General features: G+C 43.1%; 1 protein-coding gene across 4 annotated transcripts; it reads right to left on the bottom strand.

Annotated features, from left to right (window-relative positions):
• On the bottom strand, positions 1-10,426 carry slc8a2a (solute carrier family 8 member 2a; the record flags this gene model as incomplete). Of its 4 annotated transcripts, none has more annotated exons than XM_079282750.1 (11): positions 1-377; positions 507-779; positions 1,766-1,859; positions 2,767-2,912; positions 4,810-4,913; positions 5,774-6,135; positions 6,555-6,989; positions 8,421-8,699; positions 8,787-9,014; positions 9,515-9,652; positions 10,085-10,426. In XM_079282750.1, 11 exons carry the CDS (start codon positions 10,424-10,426, stop codon positions 1-3), a joined length of 2,778 nt encoding a protein of 925 aa, XP_079138876.1. The 4 variants fall into 4 exon arrangements, with proteins under 4 accessions (XP_079138876.1, XP_079138877.1, XP_079138878.1 ...); XM_079282751.1 differs by having other exon boundaries at positions 1,760-1,859; positions 2,767-2,879; XM_079282752.1 differs by having other exon boundaries at positions 2,767-2,879.
• Positions 10,427-22,247: the final 11,821 nt, after the last annotated feature.

Below are 22,247 nucleotides of genomic sequence, written 5' to 3'. Positions count from 1 at the left end.
TTAGAAGCCCTTTATATGGCAGTAGGCCTCCAAGCTGGCGAAGAGGATGTAGAGGAACCAGAGTCCGAAGAGGAACAGCGAAGTGAGGACTTTGGCGATCCGCGGGCCGCCCAGTTCGCCGCCGATGGACGGCCTCCGGCGTAGCATCAGCACCCCCATGGCGACGAAGGCAAGGATGGTGAATAGTGTGACGGAGAAGGCCAGCGAGCCAGGGTCAACGCGGAAGACCTTACCTTTGACCTGCCAATATATGGCAGCAATGGACCAGGCCACCCCGATGCCCAAAAACACATTGACCGCATTGCTTCCTGTCACGTTCCCCACACATGCATCTGCGTACTGGTCCTGCGTGGCAGCCACTTTACTAGCAAAGGTATCTGGGGAAAAATTAAGTTAATTAAGAAAATATTTTAATAGTTTAATCCAAAACTATATCATGTGCTTCTAACCAAGGCTAAAACTTCTGGAATACTGCATTCTGGAAGAAAAAAACCCTCACTACTTACCAGGAACTGATGTCCCCAGAGCTACAAAGACCACGGCGGTGACGGTGTCCCTCAGGCCGACGGTGCAGCCAAAGTGGGAGGCTAGGTCTCCAATAATGGCTGTTAAGAAACCAATGACAGAGATCGACACTATGAAGCAAGCCCAGCCGTTCCAGTACTGTGTGGGTGGGACGCAGGCGAACAGAATCTTCCAGAGAACGCACAATATGTGCATAAAATAGTCAAAGCAGCTGGGCATTCGCTGCTCCTGTCCCTCGTCCTCATCTCCATCACCTGTTTGAAGGAAACACAGTGAAGTCAAACAAAGCTCACCATCCTAACACCTTCCTTTAAAGGAATAGTTTATTATTTCGAACGCAGCGAGACTTAGTCCAGCATATCACCGCCCGTAAAGCCACCACTTCTCATTTTACACTTCAGTTTTTGTACGGACATGACATGTTAGTGAGCATTACATATGAACTGTTTCAAGTGTTTATGCTAAGCTAATCAGCTTCTGGCTTCACACCATTCATACACTGATGGCTGGGGCTACCATGCAAGGTGCCACCTGCCCATCAGGACCAACTAACATTCACACCCATTCCTACATCGCAGGCACAGATTTTGGGTTAAGTTTCTTGCCCAAGAACACATCGACATGGACTAGTGGAGCCGGTGATCGAACAGCCTATCCTCTGATGAGAGAGCAAGGCCAACCCTGCTCGACCACTGAGCCACAGACAGAGAGTGGTACGAGTCAAAATGAATAAGGGTATTTCCCAAAATGTTGTCCTATTTTTTCAAATTGGTAAAGCACATGCTCCTTGTGAATGTCAAGCTAACAATTTGGGAGGAATAGTTCAGGGTAAATTCCTTCTCTATTCGTTCTTAGTAACATCGGCCATATTGTAAAAACGAGTCCTGTCCTGTCGTCCTCGGCCAGCTAACTAAAACAGAAGAAGCCAACAGTTAGAAAATGTTAATCGTAAACATTTATTCAAACGCGAAACCCTTTAATTTCACATTTAATATTCAATAAAGGTTAACCATCATTTTATTTCATTAAAAAAATATTTTGTATTATTTTATTTTATTGGGCCAGAGCACATTAATGTACATCAGGATGAAGTACAAGATGTAAACATGCTGAAGTTATCAAAAATGCTCATTTACATCTGTAGTCCCGAACAAAAACAGAGACATTACAGGTATAGTACGATATGTTCACATGAAGGTGGTTTTAAGAAAAAACAAACACATTAGCCACTGACCTGCACTGACTGTGACCGCTCCAATGAACTGCTCTCTCCACGAGTGAGTGCTGAGCACCACGGCCAGATTGGTGTCCCTCAGGAGTTTGTCCACTGTGTTCTGTTACAACACATGAAGTAATGAGACAAAGGCAGTCATAGCTCCTACTAAGACACAGAGCAGATGGATCCACAGGATGTTTTTTACCTATCTTTACATAAGAGTATTTTGTTTGTGGGGGTTAACAGCAGCAGAGAAAGGTTATTGTCAGCTTGTTTCAGAGGCTAGTTGATGCAGACGAGCCTCAATGCGAGTTCCAAACCAAATATGGCAACATGGCACGTATTAATGGCACGCCCACAAAACCACTGGCTTCACTGTTCTGCTGCAGAATTTGAATTTAATTCAGAATTAACCCACCCATAATTTCACACACACAACACACATGAATGAACACACATCTCAAATCAAGATGCATATGACACCTGAGAGAAGTCGAGAATGGAGAAAGGGTAGATATGAATACAGGATGTTTTTGTAATCAGTAGAGTATAATGAAAGTTTAATGAGAAAATGAGATGAGAAAACATCTAATCAGTCCCATCACACACAGAATGCAGGCAGAAACTGTACCTGGTCTAGTACTCCATTGGGAGTCTGGTGAGTAAGAGGGTGTGAGTTGGTTAATGAACTAAAACACAGATACTTAGATAAGAACAACCCCCAATCCCTGAGGTGCTTATATTTGTTAAAGCTTTTAAAATAAATGACACTCAAGTTAAGAATGTTTATATTGCAAGTTAACTCGTATGCCATGCCAAATGCAGATAGCGGCGTATTTCACAAAGAAACATGAGACATGCAGATGTAATAATATTACTTTTCAATCATTTATTTTCAAAAACAAATGAGCTCAGGATGCATATTTCCTGATGAAATATACTTGTCTGTCCATTGTATTCATTGCTCTATTCGTCAGTTATCAGTTATTGCAAAGTGCACCGCCGTCTTTTAGCCACTCACACACCTTAAACTCACAGGACTCCTCTATGATGACCTCCAGCGTGCTGTGCTCCCCTAAAACGGGCTTGCCCATCTCCGAGATCCTCCGGGCCTCCTCCTCCTCCGGGGTGGGGTTGCCTGTCAGCAGGCACAGACGTTTCATTACAATGTCTATTTCATTTATATTTACTGTGTCAATTGCAAAACCACACAAACATCCTAAACTTCAGCCAAGGATACAAGAGCCCACACCTGATGCATGAAGATGAGAAAAAACACTCAGCACTCTGGACACACTTTTTTTTGGCCTTGAGTTGAGTAGCTTTTTTTTTTTTTTTTACACACTCAAACTTTAATTGTGGTCTTAACCCTCAATGTGTCCATTTATAACTCAGAGCTTAATGGGAGTAACACACCCAGCACTGCAAATATCTATTTGACAGGTGGAGCAAAGTTTGGTAGGGACATAATTATATTGTAATTTGGATGCTTCCTGGTAAATAATGAGCTACGCCCTGATAACTCGCAGGAGCCAGCCCCGGTAGAAGGACCATCTCCTTCAGTGGTCTTGGCCCTAACCCCCAAAGGCACAGTGAAAGTGCCAAGGTTGAAGGGTGACAGGGACCCGTCTCCAGGGACCCACCTGCAGTGGACCTGACACTGCCATCATATTGCCTGGCCCCACCCCCAGCGGCGACGCACCCTAGCACTATTTTTCCATGCACATGTGCTGGCTCGGTTTGACTCGGAGCGTTAGCCCAGCACGCCGGGGTTTTACATCTCCATTACAACAGGGCTACACGCCCGAAGGTGTGTGTAGAAGCAACTGTGAAACGGCGGATACACACATTTAATTTCCTTTATTCTTCACAATAAAAGTTGCACGCTAATTTTGCTGCTTTTACTCATACCTGCAGTGTTAGTAGACTTGCTGTTATTGAATCATAGCCACTAACAAAGCTCACAAATTCCATAATAAAGACATTGCAGACTCTATAAATTCTCCACAATAAAAGTCCCCCCTTAAATAGTTATTTAAAAGTTTATATTATGAAGCAGCAAAATCTGAAAATGTTGGGTTTTCATCTGCAGCGGCTTAACCCAACTCCTATACAGCCGCAAGAGAAACAGTTAAATGAAGCAGATATCTGAAACAAAGACTCAGTTAGAAGCTACACATACTGAGAGCTGAGCTCAGCACGAAACAAGAAATAGCGGAAATGGAGCCAAAGTTTTTAGAGTTTCTGACAGTGACAAGTGGAAGTGATGAAAGACCGATGCCATGTTTATGCTCTTACACACAAGTACACACACACACACACACACACACACACACACACACACACACACACACACACACACACACACACACAATGCCAGGATGGAGCGATGGCCGGGGATCTACTCATCTCAAGGACGTCATTTATGATCCAATTGGTTTTGAAGCTTGGTCTCTTTATGGCCGAGGCAGAGTTACAATTTCACAATGTGTTTGTGTTTAAAAATGCTACACATTGCACATTTAACACCCAAACTATCTTACCCTGGTTTAGCAGCAGTGCTGTGAAGAAAGACAGACAGTGATTCAATAAAATACAACAACATTATTTTTAGGGCCTTATATTAGAGAGGCTTGAGGGAATCTAAAATGCAACAGGAACAAATAAATCTTGTGTTATTCTTTGTTCAGCGGGTCGGCGTGCACAGTGCACCTACTGATATAAATGACTGTGCGTTCCAGTCTAATGCCGTTGGTTCTTTTAACCTCCACTAACAAGCACATATCAAGTTCCTTTTTGACACATTGTCGGGGGAACAGACAACTAAAGGCACACTGCATCCATAATTGGTTGCGGCGCCCATTCTAAAGTGACACAGAGACAGCGGTGAATGGCAGCGTGTAATCTTCAGTTACTGGCTCTGACGCAGGTGGCCGGCTTTCAGCCGCCTGTGTTACTGTTGTTCAATGCCAGACCTTTGCCATCTACTGTATGTGAACAAACTATCTTATGCAGGTGCAAAGGAATAATTATTTCAATGACGGCATTTAAAACGCTGATACACTCACCAGAGAGTCCTCGCTTGAGCCATTTGGGGTCCTCGAGCACAATGAAGAAGTTTTCCTGCTTTTCGTACTCCTCCACATTTATAATGCGCACCTGTAAGATCTGACTGCAGATATGCAAGCACAAACACACACGTTCTTTTAGCTCCGAAATACTATGAAGGTACATGGTCCAAAATACCTCCACATCTTAAACATTTGCTCTCCCATCCAAATCACAATTGCAAATTGTAGTGAGCTAAATAAGGACTCTCAATGGGCCTTTAAATAATTCAGGCTTGAACATAACATAGTGTGCTCTGGCTCCTCAGTGTGCGAAAGCAATAGCGCTAAACGAAATGACTTGTAGCACAACATTGACCTGATTAATCATCAAAATCTGCATAATTCATATTTTGATGAATTCTTGACAACTTGGAAGTTGAGTTTACATATACACCGGGCATAATGGTCCCGGCTGAGAAAAGAAATGAAACAATAAGACTACACACCCTAACGCCTCTCCATTAACTATGATCTTCAAATTGTTTAATTGTTATTTTTATTGTAGCAACGGCCATTATAAGATCATGACTATGAACACACACGCAGTGGGTTTTTTTAGTCGTGCTGCCTGACAAACTCATTAGTGCACCAAATCCAGGGCTTAGATAAAGTCTCCAACATATTAAACAAACAAATAAATAATGTATTCGTGGCCCCCTCACTAGGAACCAGTGGGCTTCGGGTTGAGTTAGAATACAGAGAAGGGAAGCCTTGAGTAGAAGCTGTATGGAGAGATAGACTAACATATTGTTGTTTCAATGTATGGTATGTTGAAGAGTAGGAAGATGGAACCTCACGAGTCACAATGTATGGCACTGCCTCCTTCCTGGACAAGAATAGATCAATGTTCTAAGGCTCTACATCCATTAGACTCTGTGGCTCATTTCCCAGTCACTGCCCCCGGTTGTTGTCTGCGCCTCACCTGGTCTTTTCATTGGTGAACTCCAGCTCCCCTCCGGCGTGCTCGTAGTCCACCCCGGCCTTGGCGCTGCCGTCCTCCGTGCGGTACGGCACGGCGACGGTGCCCCTGGAGCCCGAGTTCCTCACCACCGTCACCGCCAGCGTGCCGGTGCTCTCGCTCACACGCAGCACGCGCTGGCCGAAGGTGAAGATGCCGGCGTGGTCGTCGTCCAAGATGGTGACGGTGGCGTTCAGCGGCTCCACTAGTCGACCTTTCGGCGGGGTTCCCGTCCCCTCGGTCGCCCCTTCCTCCAACCTCAGGTTCTGGAGACGCACGAAGAAATGTTCGTCCTCCTCGAAGATGTCGTCATCCAAGATGCCCACCTGGAGAGCACAGAGTATATGGATGCATTAGGCCATGACAGTTGGAGTGCAGACACACACCACAACATAACTTTCACAGTTACTATTCTGCAGTCCCATTTAGGACTGGCTCCGCTAAGAGGATTAGCCTACTAATCGTCAGTTTTAGATTCCTTCAAGTCGTTTTTACGCTTTCCAAGAAACTCATGTGCACATCACTGGTACACACAAAAGTGGAGCCTTTGTGCGATTCTTTGTGAAGGAACTGAGTTTTACAGATCTGTAGATTAAATATTAATTTAGTTGACAAAAGTCAACTAAAGAGTGTGAGTCAACGAAGGATTTCTTTGGTTAAGGACAGCCCTAGTCCCACTGATACGAAACCCTGAAGTATTAGTGGAGAGATCGCTACTCATTCAGCGTTATATACATATGCTCACCTTGATCTCATTGCGGCTCTCACCTGGCTTAAACACCAGGGTCCCCTTACTGAATTCATAGTCGGCACCGGCATTGGCGGAGCCATTCTCTGTACAGTAGTCCACATAGAAAGTGTTCTGGCCCGTGCCCCCCTCGAGGATCACCCCGAGGCTTAGGGAGCCGCAGTTCTCCGTGCACTGGTACTGTGCACTTTCGAAACAAATGTGCGAGCATGTGGCCTTGTCGGCCTCCTGGCCTGCTGAGCGACGTGCATGCTCAGCGGCGTGTTTCTTTAGTATGTTGCCAGCGCCGATCAGCATGCGCGTCGCCTGGACCCGGCGGAAGGCGCGGCTCTTCTTCTGGTGGACCAGGGCGGAGTAATTGGCCATCTCAATCAGCTGGTCCAGGTCTTTGTCCGGGTGTTTCTCCTTCAGGTCTTTCAGGATGTGGACCACCTATCCAAGAAGAGGAAACCGCATTAGTTTAGAGGTAAATCTGGCATAAATCTTCTCTAGGAAGACTTAGTAATAATAAGAGGGAATGGTGGGATTTAACAGCAAAGTATTTTTTCTTTGTATAAAACTTTTATGAAACGCAACTTGCAGACTGCAAGCAGGGCTCTTTTTAAAGAAAAGGTTTGTCGACTCCTACTGATCAACTTCCTGCTGTTAAGACTCCCGTTGTCTGCACTTGTGCCCTTCAAGTATCCTGCTGGGATTGAATGTAACTAGCCCCAGGAAAACCTTGTCAATTCCCATTAAGTAGCTTTAAAAGTTGGTAAAAACACGATCCACCAGTGGGCCTAAGCAAGAAGAAGAAGTTCCCCTGCTAGTAGTTTTCTTCCTTTCCTCCTGCCTTTAAAAAAAACAACAGTACGGAATAATTATTATTTTTAAGAAAATATGTACCCCAACACTAATTTTGCAATTAAAAGAGCTCCAATTACTTAATAATACAAAATAGATGCCAAACTAAAGGGAAGAAAGGCATCGAACATCTGGTGACCTGGTGCGGACAGTGGCGATGGTTCTGGATTTCCGCAAGAACGCAGCCCCACCAGCCCCTATCACCCTGTGCGACTCCCTGGTCGACGCTGTGGAGTCCCTCTGCTTCCTGGGCTCCATTATAACCCAGGACCTCAAGTGGGAGCTCAACATCAGCTCCATTACCAAGAAGGCTCAGCAGAGGATGTACTTCCTGAGGCAGCTGAAGAAGTCCAACTTGCCAAAGACAATGATGGTGCACTTCTACACAGCCATCGTTGAGTCCATCCTCTGCTCCTCCATCACCGTCTGGTACGCTGCAGCCACCGGCAAGGACAAGGGCAGACTGCAGCGCATCATTCGCTCTGCCGAGAGGGTGATTGGCTGCAATCTGCCATCCCTCTAGGACTTGTTCACCTCCAGGTCTCTGGGACGGCCAAGAAAGATTGTAGCTGCCCCCCTCACACCCTGGACACAAACTCTTTGAGTCCCTTCCCTCTGGTAGGAGGCTGCGGTCCATCAGGACCAAAACCTCATGCCACAAAAACAGTTTCTTCTCAATAAAGCTGATTCTGATTCTGATCTGCAGTTGGGTTCATCAACAAAGCTCAGGACCCCCACTGACTCAGACACTTACATCCCAGGACAATTTATTGCTGTTACACACCCTTACACAACTTTTCTCGATTAATATATATTTGACACTTTTATAACATACTTGTTTTAACGTACTCTTATTTGTTTATCATATTTTTTGTAAATTTTCATATTGTCCATTTTTAAATGTCTTATACTATTACATTGTGTTTATTGTTATGCCCCAATCACCTAGCCAAATTCCTTTGTATAGGTAACGTACTTGGCAATAAACCGTTTCTGATTCTGAAAAAACACCGGTCTCACCTCATCTTTGCTCTGGTCTAGTTCACTGCCCGTCTGCACAGAGACCGTCACACTAGATGGGCTTCCGGGGCACGCCCCGCCGTCCGACAACTTCCCATCCATGATCATGTCAATGGCTTTGGGTGGGAGGTCACCTTCCATTTCCACCACAATGCCGTGCCTTTTGTCGGCGCGGTAACGCTTGTGCATGTACTTGTAGAAGAGCAGGCGGCGGTCAGCGATCCAAGCCAAGATCACGCACACCGGAAAATAAAGCAGCGTCACTGCGGCCTCCCACACCTGGCAATGCAGGCAATGTGAGCGTTAGATGATTCACACAATTGATTTATTTAGAAACACATGTATATACAGTCATCAGAAACACACCTCTACAATCCCAGGTGAGATGACAGCCAGTATGAGGTAGAGCCAGATGTAGGCGAAAATACTCCAGAAAGCCGTGATGAAGAACACTCGCAGGTGTTTGATTTTCCGAGACTCTCCGTTAGGGATCACCCACACACACAGGCCGATTATCACAAACATGTTGAAGGCGGCGCTGCCCACTATGGTGCTCGGGCCGAGCACCCCTGCGTTAAAGTTGTGCCCAACCACCTACACGGACAAAAAAAGACAACTGTCACATCAATATCAAAGACCTTCTTTTTGCTAGCTGGAACTGAATTTAGGAGCCATGAAATAACAAAAATAACAAAATCTACTCGAAAAAGCCTACTTTTGAGCAAAAATATTCAAACATTAAATATATATACATGTGCAAAAAAGAAAAAACAGATCAGAGATGATCCATTTATAGGTTGAAATATATCCATGTATAAATATGAAGCAAGTTTTGTTACGAGTGGTGCCTCGAGTTTTCCCTAACTTTCATTCATTTGTGATGTTAATTCATGTATTTATTCGTCAATTCACAAACGTAACACACGCAACTGCAAGTCATTACTTTTTGTGTCACTCTGAGCAGCATATGGAATGTAAAAGAATGTAAAATTTCACAAGATGTCATCGGTGAGTGTACAGCGCAGTCACAGTGGAACAACAACAGGTTTTTGTATGAAAGCACGTTAAAAGGATTTCCAAAATGCCTGATGTACCTCAATGACGGACAGCAGGATCTCAGGCGCCGAGGAACCCAGGGCCATGAGCGTGAGGTTGGACACCGTCTCATTCCAGATTCTCACCGTGGTTACTGTCGTTTCACCGTTGGGTTTGGTGATAGTCACCTCTTTTTCCTGCAAGCGCAGACGTTTGTGAAAATGTCAAAGAGGCTGTTACCACTGAACTCATACATACAATGTAACAAAAAAACAAATCGTAGAATGTTGAAGACATACTAAAGAGTTTTGGTCAAAGTAAGCAAGCTATATACTATACAGTATATGTAATCTTAATGTCCAATACGATTGGAGAGGATATATATATATCTTACTTTGATAATTGTTAAAAATGCCGGTCTTAAAGCAACCATGCTCTCCAGCATTAACTGTTGGGTAATGGTGCATTGAATTTCACAAGATTCTTTCGGCTCAGTTACAATCTGAGAGTAGAATTGGACCAAATCATTGTTCGCTACATTTGACAAAGTAAGAATGTAGCGGCGAAGTTATGTTTGAAATAAAGAGTATCTGCATTGTATCTCCTACAAATATGCAGATCAGTAATACCTGAGAGGTGATGACTTCTATAGACGCCATGAAGCGATCTGCGATGACGGACACACCCAGGAACATGTACGCGAGACAGAGGAAGTAGATGACAGCCCTGCCCGCCTGCTCCCCGAGCGGAGGGTTTAGCGGCAACCACACCGGCAGCAGGATACCGGGTCTGCACACCACAATGTCCGTACAGGTCCGCTTGCCGGACCCCGTGGTGTTACCGGAGGACTGGGGCTGCTCGGAGACGGACGCTTGCTCCAGGACCTGCGGCGTGATGGAGGTGCAGGGGTGGACCAGGAGGAGGAAGGAAAGGAGGAGGAGCGAGGAGAGGTGAACCGGGAGGTGTCCCATGATATCCCTGAGTCAGGAGGGGCCTTGGGGGGCGGGCGGGGTCACTGGGGGGAGACGCTGGGTCAGAGGACTTCCTGGGGGAACAGAGGAATGCACATTGTTCTGAGAAAGAGAAGGGGTGTCAGTCTGAAGAAGGTCTTAATTTTATCAGGGGTCAAAAAGAATTTAAAAAGTATTTACAGTACAATTAGTCGTTTGATCAGATCAACACGAGAGAAGTGGTCCACTAGCAAGACCTTTAATGATGACGCTTGTAACCACGTTACATGTATATATATATATATGTTATATTGTATCCCCATATTTTAACTTACTATTTCATGTCTTAGATTCTCATTTTACTTTTACAGTACATTTATATACATATTTAATGAGCATTGTGAGTATTTCCTTGCCAACAACTGCTTCTCAGTAATTATTGTGCATATGACAATAAATAACTTGAAACTATTTTGTTGTTGTCATTTATTTTCCATACGACCAGCATGGCTGTATGTCTGTCTGTCGGTTCGTCGGTCGGTCCACCGCTTTGGTCCACACTGAAATATCTCTGCAACTATTGGATGAAATGCCATGAAATGTGGTTCATCAGATACCTGTACAGCTAATGAAATCCCATCAGTTTCAGCTGTACTTCGTGCTCAGTGCTAATTAGCAAACGTTAGAGATGGCGTACATGGTAAACATTATACCTGCTACACGTCAGCATGTTAGCATTGTCATTTCAAAATGTTAGCATGCAACGTTAGCATTTCGCTCAACGTTCCACTGCAGCTAAATACAGCCTCTCAGAGCCACTAGCATTGCTGTGGACTCTTAGACTTGCTGAATTACACTTGTCATTGAATATTATATGAAAGAATATCAATATAATAGTAAGATTACTATATTAAGAAGTGTCATTCCCATTTAAGTAAAGCTTTTCCAAGAACCAATGTGAGATCTAACCCTTATTTTTTTAACTTTGCACCACCTTTGGTGCATTTTGTTTCGTGTAAAAATGCACCAAAAACATTGATGTTGCTTTAAAACAACTCTGCGGCTCCTATTCAAATCACGTATCTTCATCCGGTAAAACTGACACCTAAACCGGCTGCATAGTATCAGATTTGTGAGTCATTTGAGGATAAAGGGCATGACTAACACTTGGCAAAACCTGTAAACCTATGTAATACCAAGTGGGGGATGATCAGCCACGGACTGACTAATGCACATACCCATGCATACTGATTCACCAAAGTCATTTGGGACAGTGCTGCACACCAGGATGCAGGTTGTTCTGCCACCTAAACAAGGCTTGTTTATTGCAATTAAAAGTAAACGGACCCGGCGGTGTAATCTTAACAGCATATCAAAATGACCCCTGAGGAACTAAAGCCAGGTTGGTAAGCTGTGCAGCTCCCATGGTTATTTTTCTCCGCTCTAATCACTGAACCCTGGTGGTGAGAATGACGAAGCACTAATTTACGGCTCATGCAGTTTTGTTTCTGCCTACAGCGCTGTGTTAACATCTCTGTGAGAATGTTATCTAAAACCAAATTTTTGGCAAACTTAGTAAATACTCTACTGCACCAAGTATACACCAATTTCGATCATTAACTATTGTTTTTAATTACTTCCCTTTTAAAAAATAAATCTTTATCATGTCAAATTAGGCTAACCGTAATCTGTCACCGTCCTGCTTGACACCCATCACAGGTAAATCACATGAGTAAACCTTGTGTGTGCCACTATAACTTATTTATTGGCCATTACAGGTCATAATTCATCGCGGTTACCCAGCATTCTACTGCTTGCACTCAAATGCACCAATGCATGTTATTTTTAACCATCATTTCAAACTGTGAAACAGTAATCTGACTTTGGAAAAGCACCAAACCATCGCCAAGACACTAGCTGTGTCTGTATCACCTGAACACAGCAACTGTTGATGGGCAAATTTATGAAATGTGATCTTGCTTTTGAACATTTAGAGCACTTGTAATGCACGGCTTGGATTAAAGACAGGCTTAATAATAGTGTTAAAGCACAGACATCGCCGGAGCAGACACGTGTTAACGTGCAGCAGGCAGTGAGGATGTACGGGTGTGAGTGCGGCAGGGTGGCAGAAAGCTTTCAGTCCCCTTCCCTCCACTCCCCCTGCACAGGTGACACTGCACTATTGTGCAGCGTGAGTTGAAAACAGATACTGGGGTTCTGCATCTTTGATGCAGCCTGAGCTCTGCCAGCTCATTATGGAGTTGTGATTCAGAAACACAGCCCAGAGGGCCCGCTGCATCGCATTTCACTTTCCAAGGCCTGCTATGGTTACCGCGACCTCAGACGGAGGGCCACCTTACACCAGCGGGTACTGATAGGGGTGTGTGTGTGTGTGTGTGTGTGTGTGTGTGTGTGTGTGTGGGGTGGGGGGGTAGGCTCACCAAAAATAACTTTCTCAACGCTCATATTTGGACAACAATAGAGCACAAGCAACAGAGGAAGGGAGACCAGTGATTCTGTCAAATCAATTCTTATACGATAGTCCCAGTTAAATAACACTCTCACATAAAACAAGTAATATGCACTGAATACATATAGATACAAGCACTCAAAACACACCACCTGAGCAAACACATTTTTATGGTTACACGACGGCATGGTATGGTTTTATGAAATGCACCTCTAGTAACATCCTGTTTGCAAGAGTATTACTCGTGCACCAGGGCCAAAAAAGCAGATTGTGTCTTTGTGGTGAGGGTTCTTCACCGGTGACCTGCAGAATGCAGCTGAGCTTCGTGGGGAAATATATGAGTGCTGGATCATCAAGGGGGTCAGTGCTGGAAGAGCTGGATGCATTGTTGATTGATGCATGCACCTAAATATAGCAGATATCTCTTCCTTTTATGTCACTCACAAGCAGCTCTGTAAACTTTAATAGGGAGAGGAACCTGGTGGATTTGATCAGCTAGACATTAAGGGAGTACTTCTTAAGAGATTGAAATAAGGAGATAAATGGACAGATTATTGTTGCTCCCTGCCCTCGCCAAAATGGATCGGAGCTTTCCTCTGCAGTGACACTGATTAAAGTACAGTTTCTTGATTTGGCTCCAGGAACAACGTCATACATGTTCATGTTAAAAGTTGTCGATATATAGCAAACAACTTCAAGCTCATCTTTCAAGCCTTTGTAGGGAGAAAGGGGTCCCGGGGTGTCGACAGGTCCGCGGTCTCCTTGTCCTCTGAGCGCATGGGAACAGTGAGCTGGGTGACAGCTCATCTTTCCTTACTGACTCGGACACGTCCACTATCCATCACCACCAGCAATAAGTGATTGCTCGGGGTTATCTTACACGGGAGTAGTGCTAGCGAAAAAAGGGGAGTTAGCACCTTTAACAGTTTAATATTCCCTGCACCCTGACAGTGGGGTACTATCAGGTGAGGAATGCTCCCTATGTTAAGCAGAACGGATGCGAGGGAGAGGCAGAGATGATTAATTCAAGCATCAATGACAGGAAATACATTTACTCTTAATCACATCGACAAAAAACACTATTCCAGAAGTTGAACTACCAAGAATGCTTTTGGCTACGGTAGTTTGGATTGTAGCCTAAACTGTCAGATAGGCAGCTGGAGGTCTGTTGCCTCAAGAAGTTGGGTTCACTGGTTCACCATTTGTTCATCTATTACAATCACGCTTGTCTCGCATAGTCAGACCTCAGACTCTGTATAAGAAGTGGACATCACCCATTTTGGTTTGTGTACTACAGTTTAGCAGCCTTGATCTCTGCATTTTGGGCCGTCGACATCTTGCTTTTTTGGAACCAGAAGTGACACAAGAGGGTGGAGCTCAGTACAACTGAATACTGAACAAGTCGTTTGTAGGCGACCAAAATGTTACTTTTATGAACTGAAAACACCCCGTGAAAGGGTTAAAAAGAAAAAAAAAGAAAACACGGACAACACCGTGGCAGAGACCTGTCAATCACAGTAAGCCCGCCCTGCTTTATGGTCTATCTGACTCTAAATGGACCATCATTTACGAAATGAACATCATGCTGTATTGAAGACTTGAAACTAGAGATTGAGACCATGAACTCATGTTTACAATGTTTACTGAGGGAATAAATCAAGAGAGAAGTAGAGTCATTTTCTCATAGACTTCTATACAACCAGAGGAGTCGCCCCCTGGTGGACACTAGAGAGAATGCAAGTTTAAAGCACTTCTGCATTGGCATCACTTTTCCGAACCAGAGGTTGCTGCCTGAGCAACACCTCACTCTGCAGCGAAGGGTCTGGCTCAACGCTCTGGGTTGTTTATATTTCTTTAAACCGATCACAACCGGCTTAGGCAGCGCTAAGCCCAGGATGCAGCGGTGGTGCTCTTAGATAGCAAAATAGATAGTGGGGAGAATACTGCGTGAAATACTTGGCCGATGGCCGACTTATAACCTCAGTCTACATCCGGTGAGTCACAGTCAAGCTGCAGGCACCGTGCAGTGATTAACAAGAAATATAACCATCACCTAGAAAACGTCTTGCCTTTGAACCCACCTGGTTTCCGCTTTGATTAAATATGTGAAAAAACGTAAATAATAATCGTTTTGTGCAACAACAACAAAAAAAGAATCAGTTGATGGCTTGGGACACACGGCCATTCTCCATCACCAATACATCACAGACAGGAAGGAACTGCAGCTTAAACATTGACAAAGATCCCCTTTCCAGGATGTAATCTCTATGCACAGGTAAACCAATAACAAACCATGCACCAGTTTCACAGACAGCCAATCGAGGCATGTGTTCATAGCTCATCTTTAACACTCAGTCACCGAGTAAAGGCAACAGCCAATATTCGGAGGGATACACATGGCTCTTTAGCTGCTGAACGCACCACTATGTGAAACAGCTAGTCGCTGACTTTACCTGCCTGCTGTTTGGTCCTGGTCAGGTGGTGTGCAGTGGGTTTTTGAGAGTGTTTTAACTGAAAACAGCTGTGACAGGTCGATGTGAAGCTGCCAAACCAAAATGAGCTTAAAGATGCTAAAACACCGTGCAGAGTCAGGTGCGAGGTTCGTCATTTGATTCACTGTTAAAATATTGATTACAGCGGCTTTAAATTGTCCTGCTAGTGGAAGGATAGGGCTAATTCAACCTTTAATTCACTTATATCTCCTTTAAAGTATACTGCAAATTCCCCCGAGGACTTTAAAAGAGAATACATGAGAAAAAACATGATACTTTCAATCATAGTCCTTATCAAATATGCATTTGCATGCAGTATTTTCACTGATATTACCATACTGTGTAATCAAAAAGGTTTGATGATCGTACAGGGTTTGTCAGCGAGGACACCTGAGCCTTGCTGATTGATTCAGGACTTGTGTAATCAAACTGGTCTGGCATAAGTTCCTTTTTGTTCAACCAGTGCAAATAAAGATCCTGGGAGGATGTGTCATTACAAATAGAAAAGCTCTTTCTCCCCTTATTATTGACAGCACTTTTTCATTTTTGTGACACAGGAATCAGATTTAATCGTGGTAATCTTTTGGGCTATGTGGTCATTTCTTTTTTATGATTTGTGACTGCATGTTCGTCGCTTAGTTGTTACTTCTACTCTTGCGTATATTTAGGAAAATGCATTTGTTTTCCCTTGCGGTCTCGTGGATTTCCTCTTTGATTTTGAGCAATAGGGTGTAAAACACATCCCTTACTGCACAATAACATCTGTTCAAGTTACACACACAAATCAAGGCAGTTAGATGGTCTCTCTGCTTGCAGTTAAAGTAAAGAAAGGAAAGAGATCCACCCCTTTAATAAGTAACACAGGCTTTGGCTCGCTGCGATGGGCCTATCAATGAACCCCAATGGATCCGAGTGTAAAACCATCCCCCGGGACACAGACGCACAGATAGAGAGACGGGTAGATAGAGACCGGGCCGAACCACTAATGAGGCATCCTGTGGAGGCTGCATTCTGAACATGGTTTTATTTACATCCTACATTTCTCACGTTTTACCGCATGCCGCTGGATTGTGTTAACGTCACCTTATGTCACACAGATGAACTCTAAATGGGTCCACCAGAAGCTGATGGGGAATAATATCAGCCTTTTAAAATGAGGACCTTGAAGAGTTCTACGCATATGTGCCCTAAATTCTGGTCCGGAAAAGAGAGCATGTGAAGCAGAGCAGGGTTCGTCAAAGAGTTATCTAGTTAACTGCCAAGTGTTTTTTTCCACAGAGCACCGAGTCTGCAAATGTTTGGACAAGTTACATTAGTCACTGGATTGAATTTTAAATTCACTTACATTTTGACAGAGTGAGGAGTCAGTCAGGAAGGTGTGCACGGCAGATTAAACATTTAACATTTAACATTTGAGTCATGGCTTCACTTTTCATGACTGTGTTAATAAAGACATCAGAAGAGTTGGACAACTGTCACTGATTGGCGTAACAACCTCATTTCCCCTGCTTCAGCTACAGTAACCATATCAATGAGTTAGATTGAATCTCTCAATCTATGGAGTGGTGCTGGTTCCCTGAACAACTACATACTGTAGCTTTCTTTAAATGAGTCCTTGCTCCACCCAGGGTTGCTTTCTCATCGCCAAAAGGCAGGCGTTCAGAATCCCAGGGCCCGTGCCAAAGACTCGCTCTACCGATAGAACACTTTGATGTTAAAGGAACACTTCACCCCCGAAATGACCATTGGTGTATTAATTACTCATCCAGTGTTGCACTGAATTCTTGAAGAAAACTTTGTTTTCCTCCCCTGCCTCCACGGTAAACGGAGAATAAAGAAATAAAAACTCTTGATGAATTTAGGTAAATCTGTCAAAGTTTCATTCATTAATTTGCTCACTACTTCCCAAACACATGAATCTTCACTGAAACCTTATATTTAAAACACTTCCTCATGAACACTTGTACAGGCACGCCGAAAACACTTCAATTATACTGCAGGCTGTGCGAGTGTCTGTTTGAGATCGTTTGCTGCCCCCTTTTACTTTAGTTCATCGCGACTTTTCTCACGTTTTATTTATTCTCTGTGGAGACGAGAGAAAAACTAAGTTTCCTTCAAGAATTTAAGGTAACTTGAGGGGAGTAACTAATGTATAAATGATCATTTTGAGGAAGATGATATCCATTTAATCATCGATGCAGTGGGCATGAATAAAAGTGTCTATGAAGTTTAGATCCAGCTTCAAAGACGATTGCAAACCACTTTCAAAGTGCTTTACCGTGTCTCTGCTCTGAGTAAAGTCACTTGGCACCGAAATAGACGACACACGCTCAATCAGTACCGGCAGTGAGACGAATTGTTTTCTGACAAGCCCGGACGAAAGACAACCCAAGTTGTCCACAGTCTCGGAAAATTCAACAGTGACAGTATTCAGGATGGTTTCTCTCCTTGACAGTGTTGCACTGCCATCATTTAAAGATGACATGGAACGAAATAATCAACAAAAAAGAAAGAAGATGAATCCATCAGAAGCATCCTGTTCCAAAAAGTCAGGAGTAACTCTCTACTTTGACAAAACCATTGTGGCTTTGGTAACTCAGGTCAGTAAGAGGTGAAGTTGTAAACACACTTCATAGCCGACTAAGTGGCGCATACCCGTCACGCAATCTCATGTTTTGGATGCTGCCATAAAACTGCTCATTGATTTGCAACATTGTTAACATTTTCCAAGAGGTGTTGATTCCGCTCTGTGATTGTTATTGAGGTCTCAGTTAGCGATGGTGTTGTATTGGACTGCATTATAGTGGACTGTGTTTGTAATATCCCTCCCCTTTTCATAAATGAACTGGGCAAAATAATAGGAACACCTCTCAATATAATGCAGTCTAGGTCATCGACACCTCCGACTCCAACATCAATAACAGAGGTATTAATAGATATACAGTACATCTATAGTTACATTAATACCTTATACCTTGATACTTACTATTAGCTTTTTTGTTTCATTTTATTTCATATATATATATATATATATATATATACATATATATATATATATATATATATATATATATATATATATATATATATATATATATATGTATATATATATATATATATATACATATACATATACATATATATATATATATATATATATATATATATATATATATATATATATATATATTTCTATTGCACAATATGAAGCATCTCACTCCGCATTGTACTTTTATAACGCGATGACAAAAACACTTGTTTTTATCACTGTATATAAACACTGTGGCATAATACTACATCATCTCATGATAAAGATCACCATGCTTCTATATTCAAGTGCGGACGGAGAGAGAGAGGCCGAATGGGGCCGGAGGTGAGGCGGACAGGAAAGGGTTCGGTAGACAAACAGCTGACAGCCAGCAGACAGACCTGGGGTTTCCATTACCTGAGACACCCTGGCCGGCCTCTGGCAGCCCTGTCACCTTAGAAGGAACAGCATTTCAACATCAGTTTGAACCCAGACAGGGACACTGGGTTATGCAAGGACAGAGTCAGAAACATCAGAAAAACAGACTCACGCCTGCTGCTGGCTGTGAGGAGCTGGTTTGACAAAGCTGCCAATTGTACTGTACAAACACTGCTGGTTGCACTTTAAGGCAACTGCACTGTTGCCACAACTTGACCACCGTACGCAATCACTAATCTTTGAAATGAAGTCCCCCCCCACCCCCAATGTGACTTATTCAGGAGAAAATCTCTACTTATTACCCAGTCTCAGGTAACATATTGCTCATAACATAACGGTGGAGCGACCTGAACAACAACGGAAAATGACAGACGAGGACAAGTCAACGCACCACGAATCACTATTTGAGTTTGAAACCTCTTTCTGGGCCTTTTATTCTTCACCGCAACCACTTCCAATTCAGGGCAAAATATTTAGACCCACAAAATATGCAGAGGCAGCCGGCGGGCCTGAACTACACAATAGACTAGAGGGTCAGTGAAAACAAAACAGACCCCCACAGGCACTAAATCTCCTCTCCCACTCACACACACACACACACACACACACACACAGCCGTCACCTCGAGCTTTATTAAAACGAAGTAATAAAGCCAAAAGAGAAACAAATCTGTGACTGACAGCTGTGAAAGCATGTCTCTGGTCCTCATGTGGTTGGGAGCTTTTGGCCTTGGTAAGTCATTATAGCAGCATACATCAATAACAAAGTGAGGTGCAGTAATCTAATTCGCTCAGGGTAAAAGAGACCCTTCCGTAGGTCTTGGCTTCCCTAAAATCACGTGGATGAAAAAGCTTTCAGCAGGAGAGTCGGGTCCGAGAGAAACACAAGGTGTAGCGCGCTTTTGTCCTGTGGCACCTGCGATATGCATATCGGTGCCTGTGTACAATGAAGCAGCATTGGTTTACTTGAGCTGTCGCATATGCAAGGGGGGGGGGGGATACTCACACGCAAGCAGCTGGTGACAGCAAACGTTTCGCTTGTTTGCTTGAGAAGTGAAAATGAATGATACATTTTTTAAATAGCTGCTGATTAATTGCAGATTAATCAATCAAGCCACTCATCATTTCAGCTCTATGTGTACATCTATTAACAGCCAACAAAATGTGCATAATCTTCATTTGTTGTAATATCCAGGCTATTGCTTTTTCTCCGATGATGTGTATTGATCTCAAACACAGTCTGTTTTAGTGGTGTGTTATTTACCCGTTCCGTGGTGCTGAAATGACACAAAGTTAATTGTGATCCATTGTTAAAACTCCACATGTATGAATAAATATTCATGTAAATGATTGGTTAATAAAAGTAAAAGAACAAAAGAGTGATGACAGTGCATCGAATATAATTGATTAGGAATGGGGGGGGGGGGGGCAATCGGCTAAACTAAATGATGCTTTTATCTCACTTAAATGTCAGCTCTGAAGGTCAGCCCATATCAGGCAGGACAGAGCAGTGATCTTTCAAACATACACGCAATGGGACCCTCCAAGTGTCCAGCAGGAGCACAATATAACATCAATACACACTGGAATTGGAAAAGGGGGAATCCGGTGCAAATGTATTCCTTCAAGTGGAAGAGAGTGGCAGAAAATGCTGCTGTTGACAACAAAACAACCTGGAAGCGCGTTATTAAGTAAGTGGAGGTATCTTCCTGCTGGTAGAGGACGTTTTACAGCATCAACAAAATGTTGCAAGATGGATGAAAAAAAGACATCGTACAGTTGTGATAAGACATTTTCCACTTGTGGATGTACAAATGCAAACACATAAGACTAAAATATGGTGACAATTATGGCCCAGACTTGTTTTAACCATGTGGTATTTCAGCTAGCTGAGCCAGTGAATAAAGTAGTCGAAATATGTTTATAATCCAAAGTATGCTAAAAAAAAGTATACAAAAGGAAATAGTTTCTAGGTTACAAAGTTTGTATTCGTCATTGTACGACAGGGTTGCACAACAACATTTTGATTGTAGTCCTAATTTGCTCCATAGGAAATAAAAAATAAAAAACGATGTTATATATTGAGGGTGGAGGATGAGTTATTGAGTCTCATAGCCACTAAGAGTTTCATTCTTAAAGATTAGACAAACCATTGGCTACTTTTTTGTCCCTTGTTTTACTGACATCATAACTCTTACAATATGGATTTCTTAGCGAGATCATAACTTTACAATTGATACGATTCATTGAGAAAATAAAAGATAATCTGTTCAGTTGTGTGGGTCTGAGCCAAATGTCACTATGTCTTTATTCAAAGACTCAGAGTAATAGTCATTTGAATGAAGTCCATGGGTTGTTTACCCCTTTACTATCAGTGGTCTACATTATCAATCAAACAATCAAAACTACGGATGGGTCACGAGGGCGTAGCTTTCAACAGTCTCCCAAAAACGGCCGGTTTATCCGCAGCACCTGTTCCCCTATCCTTCCCTTCAGCTTCCGTCTCTTTCTCTCTTACCTTCTGGTTTTATGGCACAGCTCCACCAGAGCCTGGCATTGCTTCTGGAAGTCTGGAAACACGCGCCCGGTAAAACTATCCCCGTCTTGACACGCCGCTGAACTCACACGAGTGAACTTTCCCGTTAACTCACAGCGCCGTTCGTTAACTAACGCCGGTGATGCTGCAAGCCCACGCCTGTAAGGATGACGTGTTGCCTTCACGGTCCCCTCCGAGGTTCCTGCTTCGAGGGACATCGCGGAGTTGTAAAAAGCGATTTGTTGACGCTGATTTACGTGTTTGTGGTCGGAAGTAACATCATGAATGTGTGTTTTGGCGAAACATTAAATAAATAGTTACACCCTGTTAGTTTGCAGACCGTGTTGGGATTTATTCATATGTGTTTGTAAATAAATATGTAGGTGCAAATGTGCGTGTACCCTGCATTGAAGGCTATTCTTTGTTCTTTTATTGTCTGCGTGTAAAACACTTTGGTGCTCTTTTTAAAATGTGTTGTATAAATATGTTTTTTTATTATTATCAATCACACAATATATTTGTTTTGATTAAACCTTCACTGCACAATATTCGACTAATAGACAATAATCGAGCATACAAATAATACAATTACACAGAAACATTGATTTTTCTACAAAACGTGGTGTTTGTTGTCAAATCTAAGAGCCAACACACTGAGTTTCAGTGTTTCAGTGAGGTATCTTTACTTTAACTCAAGTATGGCTTTTGAGTACTTTATACACCACTGCTAATAACACTAATAACTAAAGACACACAGTACTCATCACTGCCAGTGTTTTCTCTCTGTAGCCTGTTAGTTTAAAAGCTGCAGTGAGTATTTCAGTCTGAGGTATGTAGACTGTGTTCTGTGTCCTGTTTTAAGCGCAGGACCGAGTTCTA

This window comes from Melanostigma gelatinosum (assembly GCF_949748355.1).
Source record: "Melanostigma gelatinosum genome assembly, chromosome: 14".
In the NCBI taxonomy this organism is placed as follows: domain Eukaryota; kingdom Metazoa; phylum Chordata; class Actinopteri; order Perciformes; family Zoarcidae; genus Melanostigma; species Melanostigma gelatinosum.
Note: the sequence above shows the minus strand (reverse complement) of the source record. Positions and strands in the feature narration are given on the sequence as shown.